Source organism: Meriones unguiculatus, chromosome 7 (genome assembly GCF_030254825.1).
Source record: "Meriones unguiculatus strain TT.TT164.6M chromosome 7, Bangor_MerUng_6.1, whole genome shotgun sequence".
Lineage (NCBI taxonomy): Eukaryota > Metazoa > Chordata > Mammalia > Rodentia > Muridae > Meriones > Meriones unguiculatus.
This window is the reverse complement of record NC_083355.1, coordinates 17,803,756-17,816,814: the sequence shown is the minus strand read 5'-3', so window position 1 is coordinate 17,816,814 and position 13,059 is coordinate 17,803,756. Positions and strand designations below refer to the sequence as shown.

The 13,059-nt window shown below is 44.6% G+C and overlaps 1 protein-coding gene across 2 annotated transcripts in view; it reads right to left on the bottom strand.

Moving 5' to 3' along the window:
* The window catches only part of Nsf (N-ethylmaleimide sensitive factor, vesicle fusing ATPase), a 130,030-nt gene that overhangs the window by 49,975 nt on the left and 66,996 nt on the right, over positions 1-13,059 (bottom strand). For both annotated transcript variants that reach the window (XM_021631893.2, XM_060386589.1), the window contains exon 9: positions 2,929-3,128. In XM_021631893.2, the coding sequence (XP_021487568.1) occupies positions 2,929-3,128 (200 nt within the window). The remainder of the gene's footprint in view (positions 1-2,928; positions 3,129-13,059) is intronic.

Here is a 13,059-nt window from a genome sequence, read left to right as displayed (position 1 = left end):
AATATAAAAAGACATTTATGTTCAAGGTCGTCTGCCTAATGGGCAAGAAATAGAAAGGAGCTACACTGTCTGCATGTCACTGTCCACGTGCCCTAAGCTGTGTGGCATCACAACTTCCACCCACGTCTAACACGACACCACCTAGTCAAGAAGGGTGCCAGACTACAAGACAATGTTTACAAAATGACCACGGAGCAATCTGTCCTAAGCACCGGTCAGTATAATCCGGACCTTTTCCGAGTCTTACTAATCTTGTAAACTGCCCCTAATCAAGTCCCGCCCCCCCCCTCGTCAGTTCAATAGCGTTAAGTTTCACAGGGTATCTGTTTAAGGAGCGCTCGTGTTACAGTAAGTTAGGAGGCAGGTTCACAGGTGAATTAGCCCTGTCATCAATTAACAGTGTCCTGAAGGATTGCCATGGTGCAATCAACCCTCTTCAACCTGCTGGCTCCTGGCTCTGCTTTTACCATTTGCAGTCTCCCACAGAGACAGGGCTCATGCTACTGAGCCCCTGGCAACAGTCTTCGAAAGTGGCTGTTCTAAATTTATCTAGTTGACCTATATGCAAGTACTCATCTCTGCCGCCCTGGACTGTCCAGAGTCACAGAGGGGAGCCTTTTCTTTATTATGTAACAGACATTTGCCCTCCATGGGGTCATTAGCTGGGTCTACCGAGCCATGTCTGGATGTAACAGACAAAGTTGGGTATGACTAATATCTATCTAGAAATTCTTTGCCAGTGCAGTTCTATCATTTAGTAGTGCCATAATTAAACTGTGAGTTTAAAAATGGTACCAAAGTTACCCATGCAACTACATGAAAACTCTCAAAAGTGAGATTTTATGAGCTTTTTCTCTAGACTTCGTTTCAACTCATCTTTGTTTAATATATGACTATCAGGATCCATGAGACTCAATTTTAGGTATTTTTTTTTAGGTATTTTTTTTTAAAGCAGTTGAAACTAACTATGTATAAAGACTGCTGCCTCAGTCTTTTAAGTATTTTAAGTCTTTTAAGTATTTTCTAAGTTTCCAAAGAACAACAACAACAACAAAAAAGTATTCTTAAAACACACTGACGCTCATTTTATCTTTCAATAACCACATCAGTCCTCGGGCCCTTTTCTTAACTCTAGGATGTAGTATGCTGGTTCACCATCTTTGAAACGACAGCATTAGCATTATTTTCCCTTGTGTTCAAGAAGATGATAATGGTAATAAAAGTGGAAGAACGTTGATGTTACATGAAGAATGATGCAAGATTTCCGTTGACATCATAGCACCATTCTAGGCCATATGCAGCAAAGAAAAATCAACAGAGAGAAAACATCCTGACCTCCACAGTAGGACACAGAACATCATCCGAATGTCAATGTGAATGAGAGATTCATTCCCTCATTTTTGCAGTGCTGGGGACTGAAGCTAGGGCCTTGCACAGTGCTCCACCACTGAACTATACCCCTAGCCCAATAGCTCATATTAAAATTTAAAATATATATATCTATTTTCTCTCGGGCTCTTAAAATGTCATCCTGTAGCTTCTGGTTCCTTTGTTTCTGTTTAGAAGACATTTACTAGCCTTTGACTGGATGAGATTGCTCACATTCTTAGCTTACCAATTAAAAGGTAATTTTACCCAGAAACAGCTGAACAGATAAACCCAAGGTATACAACTAAGTATCTGGGCAATTTGTGACCCAGTCCAGATAACACATGAAACTCAGGACTGGTTTACATAACTTTTTTTCTCTAAGGCCCAAATATAGCTTTTAAGTTTAAAAAAAAAGATTTATTATTTTTATTTTATGTGTATGAATGTTTTGCTTGCATGTATGTAAGTATATCTACATGGGTGTGCCTGATGCCTATGGAGGGCAGAAGAGAACATCAGAGTCCCTGAAACTAGAGTTACAGACAGTTGTGAGCTGCCCTATGGAAGCTCACAAATGAATGAATGGACCTGGGAACCAAACCCAGGTCCTCTGGAAGAGCAGCCAGTGCTCTTAATTGCTGAGCCATCTCTCCAGGCTCCCAGCATTTCAGTTTTTAAGCGTATAGTCAGTTTAAATAAGGCCATTTGAACTCCAAATAACTTCTGCATTCTTCCATTTCATTATAGGTGGGAATAAGTGGTAATGCTATAATTTGAAAGATGCTATTCCACAACTGAGATGACTCAGTGTGACTAAGTATTCATTCATGTAGGACTTTACACAGAATTGCTAAAGTCTATTCATGGACTTAACTTCTCTCCTTTTCCACAGGAATTTAAGCATTTGAAAGCAATGTTGTCCAAAGTATCACTTGAAAATATATCCAAGATCTGTTTTGTTTGTTTGGTTGGTTGGTTTTGGTTTGGGTTTTTTTGAGACAAGCTTTCTTTGTGAAGCCCTGCCTGTCCTGAAACTCACTCTGTAGATCAGGCTGGCCTCAAACTCACAAAGATCCATCTGCCTCTGTTTCCCAAGTGCTGGGATTAAAGGTGGGCACCATCACCGCCTGGCTCACCAAGATCTGTTTTTCAACCTGTATGTAATGGCATAACTTCTAGAACAAAGGTTCTCAACCTGTGGGTCACAATCCATGGAAGTCAAATGACCCTTTCATAAGGGTTGTCCACAATCATCGGAAAACACAGGTATTTCCGTTACCATTTGTAACAGTAGCAAATCTGTTTATGAAGAAGCAATGAAAATAATTTTATGGTTGGTGGGTCACCAGAGCGTGAAGAACTGTATTAAAGGGTGGCAGCATTAGGGAGGCAGGGAACCGCTGCTCTCGGGCAATTCTGTATGTAACTATTGATACCAACTAAATTTTACCTGTTTCAAAGCACAGATCACAGTAACAGGTTGGCCCCGGTCTCCGGGTGTCACCTGTCAGGTAAGCCCCACTAAGTCTTTAGTAACTTGGCCGTTTGCTTGCATACCCGCCTTTGCTCCTCTTCGGCATCAGCAAACAGCTTACGGATGTTAGCCTCCGATTCACCCACGTATTTGTTAAGGATCTCTGGCCCATTGACCACCTTCGGCTCTCTCGCATTCAGCATCTTGCCAATCTGTCGAGCCAAGAGAGTCTTACCACAGCCAGGGGGTCCGTACAACAGGATGCCTTTAACATGTTTGCAACCTGGAAAGGAAGAGGAGGCGGTCCTTCAGCAACTCGCTGAAATGGGGGGGGGGCATCCAAAGGAAGCTCTGCCTTTTTTCTTCACATGCACCTTAGGGCAGGCTACCCAGGTCACCCCCACACATTAACATCCGTGTGCTATAAAGAGGCAAGGATGAACAGTCAAGCCTCTTCTATTGCTTTAAGCAGAAAACCCAGAAATTGGTCCTGGCTGCTGCTGTATTTGAAGGAAGAGGGAAGCTGCAAGTTACAGATTTTTGGAAAACTATTTGTCACTGAGAAACTGTCACTTTTATTCTGTAACAGTCTCTTTGACCTAATGTCTAACTAGGAATTTATTACTTAATTATCCTTTGGGATCGGGAGGCATGTCTGCCTTGGGGAAATTCTAATGGAAGATACATCTATGACAGTACAGCGGGCTCTAGGAACCACCTTAGTCACAAGAAAATAGGTCGACTAAGCCTAAACAAACTCAGAGAAGAAGCAGGTGTGCCTGGGTTAGACAGGTACAGGAGAGTTCCAAGGTCTAGATGGATGGCATCAATTTTGTGAAAAAGATATATGTCTTTAGTGACAAATGTCACATGACAAATGAGAATGACTTTTTAGGGCCACCTGGATGGAAATGGAGTTTCAAAAGTAGTATTCAGTGGCTTGCCACTAGCAAGCCAAACTAGCAAGACTGATGACCCAGACCTCCCCAGGGTGGCCCATCTCCTCCGCAGGGCTGTTTGTTCCACTCCTTAAGATGGAGGTAACCTGTGACTTCTTTACCCTCTGGGGACACCGACCTTCACCGTTTCACCATTATGGCCCATGGTTTCTGTTGAACACGTTCTTTTTTTTTACACTACACTGAAAAAGCACTCTGTGAAGTAATTAATTATCAGACTTCAGAGCCAGGGCGTGGTGGTGAATGGCTTTAATCCCAGTGCTCAGGGAGGCAGAGGCAGGAGGATCTCTGTGAGTTCGAGGCCAACCTGGTCTACAAAGCAAGTGTAGGACAACCAACACTATACAGAGAAACCCTGTCTCAAAAAATGAAAAGGAAAAATTTGACTTCAGTGTTATTCTCATAACTACAGGTGAAAAAAACTGGAAATACAACACACAGTGTTTGTCCTTATATGAAATTAGAGTCTTAAAAATTCTATCTTTAAGGGGAGAAAGTACTATGATATTGTTGACGGCAAGTAAAATAAATCACAGGATACAACTAACTACTAGGAACAAGCCTCTGAGGAGGAAGATCTTGTGGGTTGCCAATGTAACACCTTTCGTGTCAAGAAAAGACACTATTAAAAATTAAAAGACACTATTAAAAATTCCTGAAAACAATGAGAACTGCACTCCTGGTGAAGCTCGCAGGCAGAGAGAGAGCTTACCAGAAACTCTTGAAGGCTCGGCACCACAACCTTTCACATCATAAAGATCCGCCTCAGAACCATGAGAAGTAAGATGTCTTTGACCTTGGGCCCGGCCCTCAAGCAGGAGGTTCATACTGCATTATGGGTAAGCCTGGCTCTCTTCCTGGAGACTGGTACCACCAATCACAGCCCACACCCAAGCCTCTAGGACAACTAGGCTTTGGAAACTGACCCTTAATCTTCCTTTTCAAGCCAGTTGTTACCATTTGAGTGTACAGGCCACAGGCAGGTGGCAGGAGTGAAGGAAGCCCAGCGAGGGGCTCAGGGATTAATAGCATTGGCTGCTCCTCCAGAAGATCTGGGTTCAGTTTCCTGTGCCCTCATGGTGGCTCACAACTGCCTGTAACTCCAGTTACAGGGGAATCAATGCCCTCTTCAGTCACGTACATGGTGGACCTACATACATGCAGGCAAAACCCTCATACACATAAAACTAAACAAACACGAAGAGACGGAGGAAGAGGAGGAGGAGCAAAAGGCAGGCAGCAAGGTTTGCAGAGCACCCACGGAGTCCAGGCCTAGTCTCATCTCTGTTTTGACTTTCTCCAAGTTTGTCAGCCTCCTCCTAAGGAAGCCCCTCCCAGCATAGGCCACGCTTCCTTGGAAAGACTCTTCACGTCTTCTGTGATCCTTGTCCTGTGAGCCCTCAGCACAATATGGCCATGGAGCAGAGCCAGAGCAAATGATGACGCAGTGCTTATTGACGGAGCCCCCCATCGCCCCCAGTTCCGGCTCTCCAGTTACAGCTCGGCTCGCACAGCTTTCTCATACCACACGCCACCCTTTAAGTCTTTGCTATCTCTTTTCTAATTCTCCTTATGAATTATTGAAATACTCAGTTCTTCTCAAGAGCTACCTCACGCCTCTAACTCTCAGAGATGACCTAGATTCCCACTTCACATATTTTAAAAAAGAGATTATCAGTCGTGACCTCCCCGCAGCTCTCCGTTTCACCGTTCACTGGCAGATACCGGCCAGGAGATGCATCTAACCTCAACCTCAACCTTTGGCCCTCAGAGGAGGCGGTTTCCCTTCTCTTCTCTCAGGTTTCTATTTCAATCATTTGTTTATAAACCTTCTCTCTGGGATGAGGTGCTGTTTAAGGGGAAATGCTGTTTTATCGATCTCTAATCACAACTGACCCAGCATAATGCTTAATCCACAGCACACACTCAAAAAGGGGACAAGTAACTAAATTCTTGATTCCTTGTCTCCAAAATTCAGAGTGTGAGAGAGAAGATAGCAGTTTTCAAAATTATTGGAAGCCCTTAAGTGATGGATCTCAGTACTGAACTAACTAACTGGAAAAGCAAAAAGCATCATAATAAAACCTATTTGTAGTGACCACGCTTTTGCAGTTTAGCAAAACAAACTGTATGTGACTACCAGAGTCTGCATTTTGCAAATTCTGTTTTTGTACATGGGAAGTGCTTAGTTTAATGTGATTTTAATTTAAGTAACTCAGATCTTATAAATAGTTCACAAAATATTGCCATGAACATTAAGAGAAAAGGCTGACATGCATGCTTATGAAATGCATTACATGTTTTCTTTTAAATGACAATACAGTCAGTGTGTCTTCACGACTTCAAGGCGGTATCAGGACTAGAATCCTTTCTAGCATGTCAAAGAAATACACACTGACAAGGAGATTTCAAAATCCAGCTCCACAAAAAAAAAAAAAAAAAAGAAAAGAAAAAAAATCAGTTATTTGAATAAGCGGTGGAAACGAGACCTTGTTATTACTATTATTATAGTCTTCCCTGACTTATTAAATAAGCGCTGGTCTCTAATTTTCAGTGAGTCATAAAACCCGATTCTGCTCAACACAAACGTGCATTAAGCTCCTGTTGGGATGAAGCTCTGAGGTAGGTGTCAGGGACACAGGCATGCAAAGAGCAGCCCCCACCTGCGTGGACTTCCTGGCTCAGTAGGAAAGACACAGGGCAAGCATCAATACCAACGCATAATGTGTCGATGAAACATATGAAATATCTTTGGCATCTACCCAACAAAGACTGATTCTGCTGAGGTGATAGCAGAAAATTAGGTCTGGACATGGGGACAGAAAGATACTGCACGGATGCAGAGGGGTCATGTCTGGGCAGCGGGAAGGAAATGATCCCATAAAAGAGGGACTAAAGGGGGCCACAGGCACAGAGGCATGGACATTGATGCCAGCAGTGCCCTGCTATGGCCAGAGCCTTGGATATGCCTAGAGACTGATGGGCTCTGTCACAGATCTTCACACCATGCCGATGAGTTAAAATTGTATGTGTTTATTTGGTTGGGAAAAGCACAAGCATGCCATGGTTAGAAGATGGAGGTCAGAGGGCAACTGGGGGGAGTTGATGCTCTCTTCCCACCATGTCGGTCCTGGGGATTGAACTCAGGTCCTCAGGCTTGGGAGCAATCACCCTCAGCCACTGAGCCATCTCATCCAACTCGTCTGTGAGTTTTGAACTTGCAGAGGGTGGGAGGGCAGGTGAAGGGATACTCAGCCTTTTTCTATAGACACTGACTTTGCCAGCTGACTGGATTTTTGCCACTGAACTTTCATATGACTCCAAGTTCTCAGGGAGCTGGTGGCCTCAGGAGCAAGCCTAACTTTCCTACTGATGCTCGGCTTTCTTCTGAGCTTTCCTTGGCTCTGATTTGGAAGAAAGGGGTAGACTTCTGATGCCAGCCTACAGAATCATCTGCTGTTGCTCTTCCCTCCCTCAATGTTGTATAGGCCTCACGTGATCAGTATCCTGGACCAGTAAATTAAATATAAAAGGGAAGATATAGAGGAAAAGAAAACTGCTAGACATTGACGTATTCTACCATCCATTCTTATTCCCACTCCTCCCCATCCCCATGTGCATGTGTGCCCTATGTTGTAGAATGACAGGCATACAACATCACGCTCACCTTATTCTTCTGCTCTTTGCCATGGAGAGTCGAATGGACCTTTCTAGGAAACTGTACACATGCCTTTCTACACAACCAAGGGGAATCCTAAACTCTCCGAGGCCAGCTCACGGAGACTAAATAAAAAGCTCTGAGGAATGGGGAGGAGGTCAGGGGGATGCAGGCCATACAAGGCAATTGCCTAGTGCATGCAAAGATCTGGGTTTGACCGCACAGCTTTAGAAACACGAACAAAAACAACACACAGGAGCCAGTGGGTAAAGGCACTTGTTGCCAAGCCTGATGACCTAGAATCATGCCCCAGAACCCACACAGCAGAGAGAACTGATTCCAGCAAACTGTCCTCAGATTTCCATGTGTGCCATGGCATATGTATACCTCACAGAAGAAGAAGAAAGAAGAAGGAAGGAGGAGGAGGCAGCTAAGGCTGTGTCTCCTGGGGTCTGTTGCCTGGGAATCAGGAGTGTGCCAAGCCATCAAAACTAAGGGATGAAAAACAGGGTCTGGCCAAAATAGAATGGCTTAGGGGAAAAGCAAAACAAAAGAAGAATGTGAGGAAGGAGAAATGAGCCTGGAAGATGGACACCATTTCATAAGCTGGCTCAGCGTGAGATCCGGGTCACCGAGAACTAGCCTCTCTGTTGTAATAAGCAACAGTGTTGGACTAGGTGTTGATTCTTAGTTCGCCTAAGCTAACAGACTCTCAAGCTTCCGGGTTCTAGCCACCCCTCCTTTTCTCCTCGACACACTCTGAGTCTTTGCTACATGGAGTAAATAACAGCACTGCATTCATTTAAAGTCAGCGTATTCTATAACTCCGTCCTATTACCTAACTTTCCAGCCACAAGTGTTTTGATAAGCCATGTGTGGTGGCACACTCTTTAATGCCGGCACTTGGGAAACAGAGGCAGGTGGAGGAGCTCTGTGACTTCAAGGCCAACCTGGTCTACATGAGAGACCCAGTCTCAAAATAACAAGAAAAGTATGAGGTAAGAAAATCAAATGCAGCCAGGTATGGTGGTGGTGGTGTACGCCTGTCATCTCAGCACTCAGGGAAGCAGAGGCAGGCCTGGTCTACAAAGTGAGTCCAGGACAGCCAGGGCTACACAGAGAAATCCTGTCTCAAAATACAAAAAAAAAAAAAAAAAAAAAAGAAAGAAAGAAAGAAAGAAAAAGAAAAAAAATCATATGCTTAGTTTCAACTTTCTTTTTCCCATCTACATCAAGTTTGAGGCCTTGCCCGTTCTCTCCAGGTTATTCCCCTTTTTTGCTCTTTTTATTCTCTAAGTTAGGTATGGAAGGGCTTACGTTTGTAGTGTGTGTGTATACATTTGATGAAGATCAAATCCAGGGCCTCTACTCTACTGCTCAGCTACGCGTCCAGGCCTCTGAATACAGTTGACTATAGGAATAAAGGGAGCTTGGGCGCCATGTCAGTTCCCTCACTTAGCAGAAAGAAGACAGGGAAATTCTCTTCTGGGAGCTTCTGTGCTGTCAATGAAATAAAGACTGTAGTATTACGTGCTGGTGAAGACAGAAGGTGAGAGGAAGGAATGCTAGGGGTTGGTGAGAGCAGACGAGGACCACTCATCTTTCAGAGAACAGGAGAGTAAGCTGACTGAGAGAAACACACAGGGAACACTTGAGGTGTGGACCCTAAATTTAAAGTGAGATCCGACACCACTGTGTATTTTTACTAAAATCAAACTTAACAGGGAATGAATCTGGTAAATCATGAGATGTAAGCTGGGTGAAGAGGGAGAACAGGGCAACTATCATGGAAGGAAGGATGGTGGCAAGCAGGCAGACATGGTGCTAGGGAGGGTGGCTGAGAGTCCTACATCTGCATCAGCAGACAGCAGGGAGAGAGGGTGACACCGGGCCTGGCAAAGCCCAGGTGAAACGTGGCCTCCAACACGGCCACACCTCCCAAAAGTGTCACTCCCTGTGAGTCTATGGGGGCCGTTTCCATTCAAACCACCACTGTGGATGATCACACACTGCCTTAGTAATGACTGAAGTGGGACACTGGGGAACTGTCTAGAAAGTACTTAGTGGGAAACTGATAGGTACTTCACTCCATATCCCTTAAAATAAAGTATTTCTAGACATTTCCTAGAATCTGCAGCACAAAGCTGCATCTTTTTGGGTTTTTTTTTGGGGGGGGACAGGAAGGGGTATGTTTAGAGACAGGATTTTCCTGTGTAGCCCTGGCTGTCCTGGAACTCAGAGATCTGCTTGCCTCTGCCTCCCAAGTGCTGGGACTAAAGGTGTGCGCCACCATTGCTCACCTAAAAGGTCAGTCTTTTGTGCTAAACTCAGTTATATATATATATATATAGTTTTAAAAGTAGAAGTTGTAAAAAACATAAAATAAAAGTAGGGGTTCTAGGGAGGAAAGGGAAGGGAGAGGTCATGTAATTATAATATAATCTCAAACATAAGTGAAGAAATAGGAAAAAAAACTGCTGAGAAAGACAGTTGATGTTAACCTCTGGCCTCTACACACATTGGCACATATGTGCACCATGTTATACACATACAAAAATGTACACGCATACAGTAGCAATGCTGGGATCTGCTTGTCTAGATTAAAATCCTGGTTTTCTGTTTACTGGGTGGAAATAATAATAGTAAGTACCCGAAGGTTACTGTGATGATCAAGCTCAACACACAGAAAGCAACTGCCAATACACCGTGACAGCATCTGAATTTCTGCTGCTAAGTAACGTTAGCTCATTTTTATCTTCTGGCTATGGATAAATAATGAACTAGAACCAGACCTTCAGCTGCTACTTAAGAATTAGATCACATTAGATATAGCAGCTGTAAAGCTCGAAATGAATGACTTTTTTGCTTCTGCTGATTACTTCTGAGCGTGGCAAGGTGGCCATCTTGTACTGTAAGACTTTCCCTAGTGCAACTACTGTATGGGAAGCTGAGAATTATCATGTCTGTTGCACTGATGAAGCTCCAGCTCCAAACCAATGCAGCAGCGCATACACCGTAGCTAACATTTCCACACGGAGGTTCCTAGCGGTTCAGTGAGCCAGGGTTTCCCACGGTGTCAGCCGCTCTTCCAAGATGGACTACCGGAGCCAACCCTCCAGCTTCTCCGCACCTCAAACAGTGCGGTCCACCGGTTTCTCAAAGGTTCTGAGCTCACGTAGAGTCAACATGAAGCCCCCCCACAACAGCCAACCCGCCACAGTGATCAGCCCTACCCTCGCTCTCATTTATCTTAGGCAGGCTTCAGTTCCTACGCTCTCTTCACTTCCCCAGCCGCAAGCCCTCCTCAAGTCTCTACCAGTATTAGAAAGCGAACACTGGCTCTAAGGGGGCACGCTTTTTGCTCTGCTTGTACGCCCCTGACAGGACCTGATTCTACTGGGAACCACACATGAGCCATTTCTCAGTATTTGCCCAGAGGTGTATCACTGCAGTCTAGGCTAGCACAGTGTGTCCTTCCCTTTAGCTTGAGGGGAACCAGCAATACATTGTTGTTCCCCTGGTAACTACTAATCTCTTAGCAAAATCAACACTTCTTCAGCAACAAGCAAAGTCAGGATACACACTGAGACCCGGATGTTACCATGCCTGTAAAAATGTTGATGGGGTGAACTTCAAGAGATGCTAAGGTGGGGGTACTTTACAGACAACATGAAATGATTAATGGTCTAGAAGTCTGCACAGAACAGGGCTTCACCACAATGACAGGCATCTCCAGCCCCAATGACGAAGATAATGCACACGGTATTTATGGGGTTTCTAATAAGTTCATTATCATTTCCTTAAAATAGTAGTATAAAAATTACACAGCCTTAGCTCTGCAACCCGAGAACTAAGCAGTAGTGTTTGTTGTTTATAATCTTTGAAAACACTGTCCAAAATGAGACATGCTGTATTTGCAAAGCTTTTCTTTTTCGATGTGAGTTAAATAACCATTTTTTTTTCTTAGATGTCACCAGAGGCCAGCTGTCAGCAAAACTGCAGGTATTCAAAGGGGGAAACTCATTGTCAGGGTGTCAATAAATTGGAAATGATCTCTATCGGATTAGCATTGGGCTAGGAGTGCCTAATTCATTTCAGGGGTGGGGGCAGGGTATGAGTGATTAGTGATTCTTAAAGGGGAATCCCGAGCGGTTTCCTGCTCAAACACAGAAAACCGCTTGCCAAGCAGGAGTCTGTCGAGGCCAGTGCAAGTTGGGGCATCATCACAAGTCTCGTAAGCTTTTCTAAGCAGTTGTGCAAACCAGGTCTGAACGTTTGACACTAAAAAGTGCACAGACTTGTATACACACAGTCCCAGTTATTATTAATACTTGATCTCATTAAGCTTTCACAATTTCAACTGTGTCCTCAAAGTATTAATTGAGACTAACAAGCACTAGTTCTGCTTAAATTCCTCTTTTCAGAGTACAGAATGATTTTTTTTTTTTTAAAGAATTACTTATTTACATTATTTCTTTATTTAGAGACAGGGCCTATCTATGCCATTCTGGCTGTTCTGGAACTCAGGCTGGCCTGGCACGGAGATCCACCTGCCTCTGCCTCCTCGGTGATGGGATTAAAAGCGTGTGCCGCCACCACCACCCAGAGAATGCACATGTGAGAACAGGGCTGGCCAAGGTGGGTAGAGAGCACTAGATCCCAGGGAGCTGGAGATGCAGGCCACTGGAATTGTAGGACACCGGCGCTGGGAAGCAAACTCTGGCACATGCCTTTAACACTGAGCATCTCTGAAGTGCTGGCTTCCTTTTTTCTAGCCTTGCAGGAAGGAGTAGGAGCATGATATTCATCAACTTCTGTTTTGAACGTCTGTTGATCAGCATGGAAGGTAGGTCACCCTCGGCCCTCCTTCATCTGTTTATTTCCTCAACTCTTAAAGAGACATTTAATATGAAGACCACTCAACTACTGACCCCAAGCTCTTGCCATCATCTTGTTTAGGAGAGGCGTGCAGCTGCCAGCTCTAAAGAGCCCAGGGCACGCTGAGCTCTACCACAAGTAGGAGAGGAAGACCAGTGCCCTGAGCACCCAGCAGCTGTGCTAGCTGTCTACCATCTGACTGGTCTATCTCCAAATTAGTCAACTGAAATTCATAGAGATCTTCTCATCAGATAGCCCAGAATGAGAGATGGGCTGTGTGGAGCAACCCTCCCAACTAATCTTTGCTGACACCCCCACCCTCTTACACTCCCTCCTAGGGTGTTGCCTGGTATTTCACGAATTCTTGATGACAGAGATCATGCTGCTTCTGTAGCAGGTCCTGCCTTGCTGCCATCTGGCATCGTCTGCACTCTGGTTTCATCAGTCTACAGTTTGCCTTCCACTTCCTCTGTCCCTCGGCCCTAAGTTCTTGTGGCTCTACGGGACCTCGCTTCGGCTGAAATACACTCTCTGCTCCACAACTGACAACTTACGGCTTCTCTCCCTTCGCCCGGAACCTCTACTTGCTCACGTTCATGCTCTTCTGTTCCTCAGAGATCACAGCCTTAAGCCAGGCACCGTGTCACACGTCTATAACCCCAGCACTCAGGAAGACTGAAGATTCCAGTGAGTTCACGGACAACCTGGGCTAAACAAGT